Source organism: Mycetomoellerius zeteki, unplaced genomic scaffold (assembly GCF_001594055.1).
Source record: "Mycetomoellerius zeteki isolate Tzet28-1 unplaced genomic scaffold, Tzet1.0 scaffold153, whole genome shotgun sequence".
In the NCBI taxonomy this organism is placed as follows: domain Eukaryota; kingdom Metazoa; phylum Arthropoda; class Insecta; order Hymenoptera; family Formicidae; genus Mycetomoellerius; species Mycetomoellerius zeteki.
Window position 1 is genome coordinate 184,556 of NW_017256479.1, and position 12,941 is coordinate 197,496.

Genomic DNA, 12,941 nt, shown 5'->3' on the forward strand with positions numbered 1-12,941 from the left:
CTCTCCGTTTATTGACATTTTACTTGCAATATTTATTCACTAATCCTAAAAATCGCCTTTATCTCTTTACGAGGAATAAAAAAAGGTCATATATCACTAATTCTATTAAAAAATACATTTTATCTCAAATTTAATTATCGACGCAAAGTTCAATTAGTTGAATGATATATGTCATATGATAAAGCGCGCAGCTTCATCGTTCCGTCGCGTGCTGCATTCTAACGGATGACCAGCGAATTTTTTCAGCCAGCGCTCGCTCGGCATTGCAGCGAAATTTAAAAGCCACGGATTCCCGATCTTCCCGATTGTCAATTCAATGGCGGTACATATGAAATACGGGTATTGTACGACTTCTTATTCCCAACATTCCAATCGACGTTTCTTTGCCGTGGGCATAAAACCCCGTATTTCTCTGTCATCTCGGATCGAATGTGAAATAGTTGGCATATCTCGCGACAGGAATCCGCGCATCATTCAAATGAGCATATCCGAGTCAAAGAATTTTTATAAGCAATAAGATGCAAACGGGAAATCTCTCTTCACCCGTGCAAATTTGCCGCTCTTTGTTCTCTCCTCGCCCCAAAACTGAATTCACACCAGTGGACCTTTGCGCGAAGAATATATATTCATTTCGACTTTATTACCTAGATTCCGGAAAACGCTTCTGGACCTGCGAGAATCTCAAGTATTTTGGCCGCCACCTTGACATAGCTCTCGATTACACGTGGCACGAAATAGATCGTGATAAATCACGAAAACATAATGATTCTATGCGGAAGAAATATTTTACTTTTGACTTAACTGGCCGCGATTTACTAAAATTAACGAGAGTGTTTTCCATTTAGGCCCGGTTCCATTAATTTTATTATTATTAATTTTAATCTCGGTTTTTTAAGTTCAACTTACTCTTTATCTTTTTTTAATTTTACAAGTTAGAATTTATGCCCATTTCTATCAATGTAGATTAAATTCTTTCCGGATCAATTTGCTAAAAATCGATTTTTTGCAAAAAGATTACTTCGAAATAGTTAAAAAGAATTAAAGTGATTCTAAAAAAAAAATCGGTTTAAAAATCAGTTTTAGAAAAATAAATTTTTCGTAAAAAAAAAAATAGATCGGAAACTTAAAATCGCTATTGTCGTTTGGAAAGACCGATCTTTTAGAGATCGGAATATTCCTAATACAACTTGCTTTTCGTCTTTTTTAATTCTTAAGAAAAAAGAAGAGTTAGTTGAACCGAGATTAAAATGAAACTATATTTATAGAAACTAGAACGAGCATAAGTGATATAAGTAGACACAAGTGTTCTATTTTTATTACAACTTTTGATGAGTAACAAAGACAGAATGACATTTGTGTCGATTTGTGCCGAATGGAAAACAGCGAAACAGTAACAAGAAAGCGGAAATACGCCGAGAAAAAGAGACTTAAGTTTCTACACATTACCTTCCAGTTCGCTTAAATTAATAGCTGTTAATGAGCTGCATTTTGTAGTTTTTGCTTCCATCTTGGTTCTCCATTCCAAGTGGAACAAAAAAATGATTTATTTATATTTATTATTATTGTCATACATAATGACAATAATAATAATAAATGTAAGAGCGAGTAATTTTACAAAAATTCTTGTAATAGTATTTCTGTTCTTTCACCTATTAATTTAGCCTACTAGACTATTCAGATACAATTCTAAAATTCACTTTAATTTATTAATAAATTGTTATACAGAAATAGAAGAATAATCCTCTTTGAAGATATTCCAAGTAAAGTCATTTGTATAAAATTTCAAAAATTCATCGTTTTATTTGAGTAAAATCATCAGTTATTTGAAAGATCTTTTTAAAACTAAAAGAAGCTTTGAAATGAAAGATAATAACGTTATTTAAATGGTATATGTGCCATTTTCTTGCTCATAAGGGAGATGTAAAATGGACCAAAATATTACGCGCGCTCTAGAAAATATGGAAGTGGATTTAACATCATGCTGACGTTTATACATACTCGTATAATTCTCATCATTTTGGTGTAGATATAAAACATTAAAATTTAACACCACATAATGTTAAATTCACATCATTCCAAAGAACACACCAAGTCAAGAGAAAGTCAAAATGTTTTTATTTTGACGTCATGACAATCAAAATGATGATTTTTTGTTACAAAATTTGATTGATGTTAAAAACGTAAGAATTATATTTAATACCTATAACGATATTAAATTTTTACATAATTTTAGAGTGAGGGGGAAGAAAATGTACATCCTTTTGCGACATACCTACGTTCCGCTCAATATTTAAAATTATCGGTACAATACTTTATCTAATGGACGTTCTGGGACCATTCTATAGACATCTCATCTAAACATTTTTAGTATGTCCTTTGAAAGTTTTACTGCGTGGGTAAATATCGACATTATCAAATACTCTATTATAAATATATCTCTGCATCTACAGATAGGTACATCGTGATAGGTGCATCACATGCGATCATACGCCTGCGCGCGAAGCCGCCCTCGGTTTCCCTGAAGGCTGAAAGCCGATTTTCTCTCGTCTCAGTCGCGGACAGGGAAGCAGCGCGCGTACATAGTCGCGGCGTCGCGACGTTTCGTGGTGATCGCGTTAGTATGAGAGCGTCGAGCGAGCACGACAGATTATCGTCTCGGGATCGTGGTCCCGGCATCCTCGATGAGTCGCGAGAATCATTGTACAGCTGGACCACGCGTTGAACATCCCGCGAGGGAAATCGAGTATAATAGAGACACGTGTGCTTCTCACGACGTATCGCGATTTTCCACGCGTGTCGAAAAAAGAAGATAAGAGATAGATAAATGGATTGATAACGAAATTCGTGAGGAGAAGTGCTCGGATAGCCTAGATTATAGACGATGCTCAAACGTACTCGCGTGTAACAAATGCTCCACCGTGACCCATATAGTACACTTTATCTCAGAGATCTTCCTGAGAAGGGATGTTAAGACGTTCGTAGGGGATGTCCTTCAGAACGTCCCTTAGAGATCTGTGCTATATGGGGAAGAATGATGAGCGTGTTACGAATGAAACTGCAATGAATTATAAGAGAGGAACAACCGCGTAGAGAGTCTGAGTGCGCGTTTGTGAGTGTATGTGAGATTGGTTTTCATATTTTTCCGCGTGCGTGTCTTCATTTTCTCGTTTCATGGATCCCCTCGAGGATGCACGAGCTTCAGTAGTAATACCAGCCTAAATCTCCTACGTAATCATGTCCGCGCAAGAAATCCGCGCGGCATCACATAGATTCTAAGAACTTTATTCCGTATCAACTCGACGAAACTTGGTGAACCATCGTCCCCGTCGCGTAATAGAAGAAATTGCCGCGATTTTCCAACGCGGACTCTTCAACAGGTGGCCGAAATCGATGTCGCACGTGTACAAGCGTACGTGATCTTTCACGGCACATCACTTTTCACGATACCCTTTTCTTTTTACTTTCTTTGTTTATTGTTTTTTTTTGTTTAATCTTCTTGGACCCTCTAAGCTGTAGATATGAAAGTGAGAAGTAAAGTTGGGAAGAGAGAAGAGAGTTTTAAAGAGATCTGTTCAAATGCTTTCGGAGCACTCTTCTTTTGCACATAACTCTTTTGGAGTTATCTCTCCTTTTTTACTAACTTTTTAGTAAAAAACGTGGTAGTTAATTGCAAGATTATTATAAAAATTAAATTATCATTTTTTAGTTTTATCATTAATTAAAATTTTATATTATTATATAATATAAAAAATAAAAGTAAAAGTTTACGTTATTACACATAATAAACTTGCTATCTAATTATTAAATTACAGAGAGATAATATAATAACTGAGAGATATAATATAACTAAAAAATTTTTAATATTTGATAAATCGACAAGGAGTTATTTGATTATTAACAAACTGAAGCTATATACAAATAAATATAGAAATGCAAAATTACGATATATCATAAATACATCGTAATTATGATATATCGTTATATTGTATTATACTTAAGGTTTAAGTATATATGTATACTTAAATCTATATTTAAAAAATTATGTTCTTATTTATTGAAGTACAAGATACAATAAAATTTAACAATTATCAATGGATTTACTAACTCATGCTACATTAATCGCTCAATAATTTATGTTTAAAGTAGACGTTTTAACAAATGCTACTTATTCTCTAAGCCTCCCGTAATAATTTCTCGATACTCTCTCGGCTAGTTCACATCGAATTCATCAAAATATTTACCATAGCCGCTAAAATCGGTGTCCATCAACGGTGTAGCACGTAACGCGATTCCATTAATCTTCAATTAATACGCATCGCGTATCTAACGAGTGGAAAATTGTTTTCGCTCAGTGTAATTTACGACCCCTTAGCCGCGCGTAAGCAAATCCGCACGAAGTAGCCATTAAAAAATATCAATAAAATCGACAAAATTATTATTCAACATCTAAGAAGAAAAAATGAGAAAGAAAAAAGAGAACGCAAAGCTGTGTCATCAGAAGATACTAACGTCTCTATTTTCGACTCTTAATGACATCTTAATGACAAAACAATCTTGAGGAGTGCTGGATGCTAACGAGTTCTATCAAGCTTTTTAAATAGCCTGCCCCTCTCTCTCTCTCTCTCTCTCTCTCTCTCTCTTCACTTTCAAGACTCATGAAGCACGACGTGGCCGGTATTGTCGACCGTTCGAAACTTTCCGAAATGCTTGTTTGACGGCAATGACGACACCACCAAACTTTGTTGATGGTTTCGCCCACACCGACCAGGTCATAATCGGTGCTCCTAATTGCTCTCTATGTCTTGTTTCAGCGAGAGGAACGACCGTCGTTTCCCAGAGAGTTTGAAAGTTTTGTCGCGAAACATTAATTGCTTGACTGTCACCGCCATTCGCTCCGAGTATAACGTGAACGCCCAACGAATTGATGTGTAATCGACGTTTCTATTAATATATCGACAAGCATATAATATTCACATACCGTATCTCTAATAGTCGAAGAAATTTTTAATATAAATAACTCTGGACGATTAAGTATTTCTCCGTTGTGCATTGTCAACAGCGTAAAGCTTATATTATAATTTATGAATAAGAGTGAAATATACAACGATCCTTTGACTTTTTAGTGGTATTCCCGCTTGTCTGACTGTACCCTGGTCTTTAATTAAACATTTATTCATTGCTACCTTGTGAATTAATGAACAAGACAATTGGTGTTACTTCTAAATTCATCATCATTTATTTACGACGTTCGCTACTTTCTGTTTCAACGTGAATTCTGTTTGAAAGACGGTATTGTCGTGAGAATGCAAAAAGAAGATACTTAATTTAAAAACACGGAAGAAGAGGATTTCAAGATTCTATAATTAACGTGATATAAAGAGTAATTAAATATTCGATAAGAGATAATGACAAAAGCACGGTATACTCCTCATTAATCTATCTTTAAACTGTCAGAGAATTAAACTTAAATTAAATCGTGCTTAAAGGATTATCTCGGCAGAAGTCAAGCAAGAGTTGCAAAGCTTGTACACACGTCGAGTGTAATCGATGCCTTTAAACAGTTTGCCCTGCAAGGATACCGCGGCATGAAATTCGAGTTAATCTGCTTATCTGAGGCTATAACTCGCTTATCAGAACCCCCCGACGCCTGAACATCCATCGCGCGGGATAACAGCAGTGCTGTTAACGTTAATAGCCGAGGAGCTCCATGAGAAATTAATTCACTTCTCGAAATCGACGAAGTACACTTCGTTCTCTTCCGGATAATTCCCACCTCGCCGAATCGCATTACCGGATCGATCTCTTCCACCTCGCATTCGTTCTGGGAGATGGGCCATTAGCGAATTCATCCGCGTCAGCGTATCACTGACGCATGATCGATTCGTCGAGATAACAAAGAAAAAAGGAAGGAAAAGGAGGAAGAGGAAGAGTGTAACGCGACTGACCTAGTACTCTTCGAGATGTATCATGAATAACGGTACAGCGCAAATAACGTCAGCATCGTCGGTAATAATGGTCACCATGCAGAACTTGTCAGCGCACAACTATACCTACGTGTCGGAGGACATAACGTCGAACTTGACGGTGCAAATAATATTCTGCTTGTTCTACATCATTATCTTCGTCCTGGGCATATTCGGTAACGTACTGGTAGTCTTCGTCGTCGGTCGAAACCGCCAGATGCACACCGTCACCAATCTCTTCATCACGAATCTCGCGCTCAGCGATGTGCTGCTATGCGTACTGGCCGTACCCTTCACTCCTCTGTACACCTTTTTGAGCGGTTGGATCTTCGGTAAGACCCTCTGCCACCTGGTGCCCTACTCCCAGGGCGTCAGCGTGTACATCAGCACGCTCACGCTGACAAGCATAGCCGTCGATCGATTCTTAGTGATTATCTATCCGTTCCATCCGCGCATGAAGATTAAGATGTGCTTAGCGATCATCGTGAGTATCTGGGTGATCGCGTTGTTACTTACCTTGCCATATGGGCTTTACATGCAGCTAGAGGAGACGTATATCTCTTTCTGCGAGGAGAATTGGCCCAGTGAGCCATTTCGCAAAGTCTTCAGTTCGCTCACATCGATACTGCAATTTGTCGTGCCGTTCTTTGTAATCTCCTTTTGCTACATATGCGTGTCGATTAAGCTGAACGATCGGGCGCGTGCTAAACCCGGTACCAAGACCAGCAAGCGTGAAGAAGCGGATCGCGAGAGGAAACGCCGAACTAATCGGATGCTGATCGCCATGGTTGCCATATTCGGTGTATCCTGGTTGCCGCTCAATATTGTCAACGTCGTCGATGATTTCTACTCGTACGCCAACGACTGGTCCTACTACAGACTCTGCTTTTTTATGTCGCACTGCATCGCCATGAGCAGCACCTGCTACAATCCGTTCCTCTACGCCTGGCTCAACGACAACTTCCGCAAGGAATTTAAGCAGGTGTGTATATGCAATGAGTTTGTTAGTACAGCTTTTATTTTTCTGATCACGAAGATTAAGGCTAAATCAGATATATAAGAATTAAGATCCGACTGTATAAATGTACAATATACATACGTTCGAGAGCGCCAATAAGCGATCAAAATTTCGGCGCACAGTCACATCTGAGATAGTTAAAAATTTAAAAAGTTAAGAATATATATTATATTCATAACATCTCTAACTTTGACCGCTTATTGGCGCTCTCAAACGTATGTATGTTATAAATTAGATATGAATAGATTTTAAATAATAATTGAGTATCAAATCAAGATTTCTGGAAATACAGGAAATCTGGATTTTGCGAAGCTTGTATCGGAAAAAATCTGCCTATTTCGCTGCTTTCCATTCATCTGCGAGATATACACGAGCAAGTAGATCATTTTTAATGCAGTCGGAGCGCACATATATGTATTACTTCTATACAGGGTGAATCATAAACGTTTTAAAATTTTATGAGCGTGTTCGTGCAAAGGAAGAACAAATGTATCCATGAGCGTTAGATCATAAATGCTTCGTTATCGAAATAATGGGTACAATACAAATACAGTATCAAATAATAACTTTATTTAAAAGTTTCACGTGGATATTTTTGTTGTTTGCACATACAAGCACGTATAATAATTTATGTAACAGTTTTTTCTAAGGAGCACGCATAATTTTTTACCTTTTTTTAAAAACATAAATTTGTTATGATTTTCTGCACACGAAAGAAATAATTTTTTTGTGTGATTTAACTCAATCATTATTTCACATTTATTCGTATTCATTATTTCAACGACAAAGCATTTGTAACCTAAAGTTTATAGAAACATTTATTCTTTCTTTTAATATAAAAACACACGAAATTTTAAAACATATTTATGACTCACCCTGTATACTTACGTACTAAAATCCACCTTCACGAAATCGTACAACTACAGAAATGATGCGTTAAAAATTGTATCTCTCGACGTTTTCGAAGTAAGTGAATTCTCGAAAACGCAAAGCTCTCAATAATTTAAATTTCTACTTAAAAATTTTCCAGCTTTTTAAATTTCTACTTAGGTAAAGAAATTAGGCAATACTTTTATGAAAAAAAAAATAATATTAAAGATTGTTGCATGTAAAATTCGTTCCAGCGTGTTTTACATAATATATCTTTTTTTTAGTAACGAATACTATGATTTTACATCGCTTTATATGATTTTACGCCATACATTTAATGCATTTAGAACTACCTACATGCAATTTCTAAGGAGCGTGCAAGGATGCACTTCAAGTAATTAGGGCACAGAACTGTTTACGTCCTAGGAGCAAGAATCTGATGTGTTATGTTCTTAATTGCAACACGTTGAAGGAGAAACTAGAATTCTATCGCGCCGAAATTAATTTGCAGCAGAGCTATTTCTTCTCTTCGAGTTCTATATATTCGTGAAATGATGAAACGTGTTTAGGACATCAATGCGCACCAGTAAGACAGTCGCGTATAAACGAGATGCATAAACGTGTTTTGTCGGATGTCTATTGAATGCAACTTGCATTGAATAAGGGTATTCAATCGATTCAAAGATGCCAGTATTGGTGGTTTCGAGCATGGTCGGGACAAACCGAGAGGTTTGCCGAAGCAAGAATTTATGGTAAAAGAATGACTTTTGCGCTCTTTTTTCTCGCGAAAAGACTTTCCTTCAGCTACTTGCGAATTTATAAAATAGAAAAAGATTTACACGCGATATGGACGTTTTATACTTTGTGGTATTTTCTCGTTTTCTGATATTCTATCGGAAAATATGTGTCGGATTTTGCATGACGTTCGTTTCTGTTATTTCTTCTTTCTACATTTTCATTGTATTGCTCTTTCCATTTATTTTTCTCTTTGTACATTTATTTTGTTATAGAAATAGGAACGGAAAAGATAGATCGATCACATCACTTGATGTGATCGATTGCTTATTGTAACATTCACCTTGTTATAAACATTCAGTAATTAAAAGAAATTAATGAATTTGATTTTGCAACGTAATTCCGTTCATGGAAAATGCTTTGATATTAATGAGACTTGAGTATCGCGCGAAAGTCGAGTCATGAGCATTTTCTTCGCGCTCGTCAAGTTTGATTAATTTTTCTCGATCTGTATTGAATTAATTTTTAATTATCCACATCTTCTACAACTTGATTACGCCCTTTCATCAATTTCCGACCTTAAGTTTCGCAATAATAAAATGTGGTTAACGATTGTCTCATAACAGCGCTCTCATAAACTGCAATTACGGAATCGATATTAATAATTTCGTTTAGATAAAATTAATTTAAATGCACCACACCTTGAGGAATATCGCTACTAAAGGATATCATATAAAATCAAATATCGCTCTCATATATAGTTGAGTCAATGAAATCATAACAAAAAACTAAACTAACTTTTAAGAAATATTATTTCAATTACTTTAGACCGGACTACGTGTCTTTTATAGATTTTTGGATGCTGAAAACGATGCCGCAAGCGAAAAAATTCTACCTCATCAAATTTCCAAGATAATTGAGGTTTAATATAAAAATGTTTTTTTGGCGATATTTTACATTTTTTTATATATAAACGAAAATTAATCCACATACACACATGACGCTGCCGGAGTCCTTATATTCGAAATAGCTCCTATCTTTAATCCTTCATAACATGGCTAAAAAGTAAGGCATTGAAATAAAAAAAATGCATTTTAGAGGGGATGAACAATACATTCATGATTTCTGATCAAAATTTCAAGATAATGTTCACCTGCTTTATAAAAAAATGTCAAATATCGCAAAAAAACCATTTTTTACATATTAAATCTCAGTTATTTTGGAAATCTGACGTGCTAAAATTTTTTCGCTTGCGGCATCGTTTTCAGCATCCAAAAATCTATAAGACACACGTAGTCCAGTCCAAAATAATTTTTTGCTGTAAACTAGTGTAATATATTTGCCTGATTTAACATAAATGTGTGAATATATAAACATATATAAGTCGTTTATAACATAATATTATAAATAGTGACATAAATTAGTCTAAATCCAACTTGGCATAATCTTTACAGAAATCTAATACTATAGTCAATTTAATACTAGTTAAAATACTGAAAGACAGTAATTAATTACTTATTTTAAATATTAAAAGCATTGTTGTTCGGTGCTTTTAGTACTCCAAATAAGTAATTAATTACCTACTTTCAATATTAAATTGGCCAATATTAAATTAGTCAGTATTATATAAGGGAAATAATAACAAATCGTGTACGTTACAAGAAAATGCATGTCATTTATTAAATACTGAGAGAGAAAGAGAAAGAGAGAAACAGAGAGAGAGAGAGAGAGAGAGAGAGAGAGAGAGAGAAAGAAAGAGAGTAAAATCTCGTATTATTAACTAAAAAATTAACTCGCAAAATAAATTTTTATAGGTTTTGCCGTGTTATTCAAGAAACTCCAACAGTAACACTCCGAGAATCAAGAAGAACTGCAGGGGCGAGAAGATATGTAACGGTAATAACACCCTGCAAGAGACCTTATTGCCCAGTAATATGAAAATGCAGACTCCCGAGGGATGCGAGATGATCATTCTGGAGCAGACGACAAACATCTCAAAGGAGTTGGATCAGCCTACGAGTTCCTCAAAGGATTTCGACGACGCGACTCTGTGAGAAAAAGGTGCGCAAATACATTTCGTTATATAAAGCTGCTAGACATGTCAAATGGGGAAAACGTCAACTAACATAATGAAAATGCCACAGTAGGAGATCAACTCGATCATTCACTGTCGAGTTGGTGACAGTATTTTAACAATTTGAGTATCTATTAAGTTTGTCCTTTGCCAAATTTTCTTCCATTGTCTAAACGGCCGTTGTAACGCTTAAATTAAAAACCGCTTATCCCTCACACAGCGATAATAAAAATTATCTTTTTATAAATAGCTTTCTACATGTCACGTCTAATGTACCAGAAAATATGTATATAAATGAATGTTTGGAAGCGCAAATATTAACGCTTTCCGTGTCACCGATGATCTGGCCTGGATTTTCCATTCAGTTCACTTAACATTTTGGCTATAAAAAGAAATGTAATCATAAAATAATTTTTAATATTATATGTGGATACACATATTATGATATATGATGATACATTGATGATTGGTACATTAAAAAAACTTTTACAATAATTTTTATAACTTTTTTAACCATTATGAAATACATGTTATTTAACAAATATAATAAATGCAAATAAAAATATCGTGAAAAAAGATATCGAATACGAATATATTGAATAATTTAAAAAGTATTTATATCAACGTCGAATGAATAGTCAATGTATCGAATGAAGTATCACATATCGATATTTCTAATAAAAGCAATAAAAACGTTGTATTATGTTACATAATAATATTATTAAATTTTTATAAACGCGCATAAGACACTATAAAACTAAAATCTTTTATATTTTATGAACTTTAATTTCAATTTTTTATTATATAAGATTTTTCTATTTATATTATATAATATATACATATAATATTTATATAATATATAATTATATCAAAGATATATCTTAATAATATTTAAAATATTCGTAAAACGAATAATTATAAAGTGTTTATTGTATTCATACTTTTATTATTCGATTTTCGCAGCAAAGATAAAAATATATCAAACAGGCGATAATATCTAATATCAATAAACATCTCAGAGTCATCGATGACTCACGCAACGTAGTCAAATGATTTAAAATTGGCCCGGAATTGAACGTGTTAATTAGACGTATTCTTTCATATCCCACTATACGTTACTCTATGTAATTTTCGTGCATTAGTTTACCATTGCTACTTTTTCGAATGTGATAGCAAACTGTTCTAATATCATTCGTATGTCGTAATAAGATTTCTTCATATAATATAGCATGAGATTTTCATCTTTTGAATCTAGGACATTTTGCTCGTTTAAGAAACTTGATTTTTCTATATATCTTGGTGAGAGAGATGCTTTGATTTCGTAAAAACGTTCATCTCCGTAGCTTTTCAGTTCTAGATACTTCCAGTTTCCTTCGTACATGTATTTTATGAGATTCTGTCGGAACGACAAATGCCAACTGGCTAACATAGTGCACATACATACGCGCGGATACATAGCCGGACATACTAAAGAAGGGAATACCGAGAGCTTTACGAGATTCACGAGAGGGAGGAAAGTCATTCGAATACTTGTGCGTGATTTCCACCTCCGGTCGAGCTAGGGACAGAAAGGTAAAACGAAACATTGGAAATTCGCAAAATGCTAGTGCAGCTTTCTCACGACGGAGAAATTTTTTGATAGTAACACACATCGCAATTGTTGAGAATTCCACCCACGTTTAGTCGTTTGTGCACTTTACGCTGATGCGACGGTAAACCACGTTTGTTCCAAACAGATAGATCGACTTACGTAACGACCGCTACACGAAAAGTTATCGTTTCATTCTCCGACTCGTCGATGCGCGAATTGAAACAAAACAGGAGATACGTCTAAAGAAAATTGCTATAGATATCCCTCATCTGTTTATATGAATTTGATTTATGTAGATTGTGTAAGTGAAAACTTCCATTGGAATAAGATCGATTGATTACTCTTGTGAGTAAATATTTTTGTATGTAAAGTTCACTTTAGAAGGTTTATAAATCGTGGCAGAGAGAGAATTCTATTTATAATTTGAGATGCGATTACAATATGAGAGATGTTTTAGGGGAATTGAAATGCGCACACATAACACATATAAATACATGGCATTATATAAAATTATAAATCAAATTTGCTAAATTCCAATGTGAATCTCTAGCTATATAATACCTCGAGATTATAAAAATTGCAACAAATTTATTAGTTCTTAAGATTAGTATCAAATTATTAATATCTTTCTAAAAAATGTGTATTAGCATAAAAAATTATTAAATTGCTTGTTAATATTTAATATTATTA

At 34.6% G+C, this 12,941-nt stretch overlaps 1 protein-coding gene across 3 annotated transcripts; it reads left to right on the forward strand.

The window, feature by feature from the left end:
• The first annotated feature begins 2,565 nt into the window (after positions 1-2,565).
• On the forward strand, positions 2,566-12,468 carry LOC108720577 (prolactin-releasing peptide receptor). Of its 3 annotated transcripts, none has more exons than XM_018444670.1 (4): positions 2,566-3,115; positions 5,487-6,945; positions 10,401-10,647; positions 12,012-12,468. In XM_018444670.1, exons 2-3 carry the CDS (start codon positions 5,968-5,970, stop codon positions 10,638-10,640), a joined length of 1,218 nt encoding a protein of 405 aa, XP_018300172.1. In that variant the 5' UTR covers positions 2,566-3,115; positions 5,487-5,967; the 3' UTR covers positions 10,641-10,647; positions 12,012-12,468. The 3 variants fall into 3 exon arrangements, with proteins under 3 accessions (XP_018300172.1, XP_018300171.1, XP_018300170.1); XM_018444669.1 differs by lacking the exon at positions 2,566-3,115 and adding an exon at positions 3,129-3,409; XM_018444668.1 differs by lacking the exon at positions 2,566-3,115 and having other exon boundaries at positions 5,364-6,945.
• The last annotated feature ends 473 nt before the right edge of the window (positions 12,469-12,941 follow it).

Excerpts from the sequence above, each read along its gene's own strand:
- LOC108720577 (XM_018444670.1), top strand. The coding sequence starts at position 5,968 with ATGAATAACGGTACAGCGCAAATAACGTCAGCATCGTCGGTAATAATG. Across the intron at positions 6,946-10,400 it reads TCCGCAAGGAATTTAAGCAG|GTTTTGCCGTGTTATTCAAG; the intron begins GTGTGTATATGC and ends AAATTTTTATAG.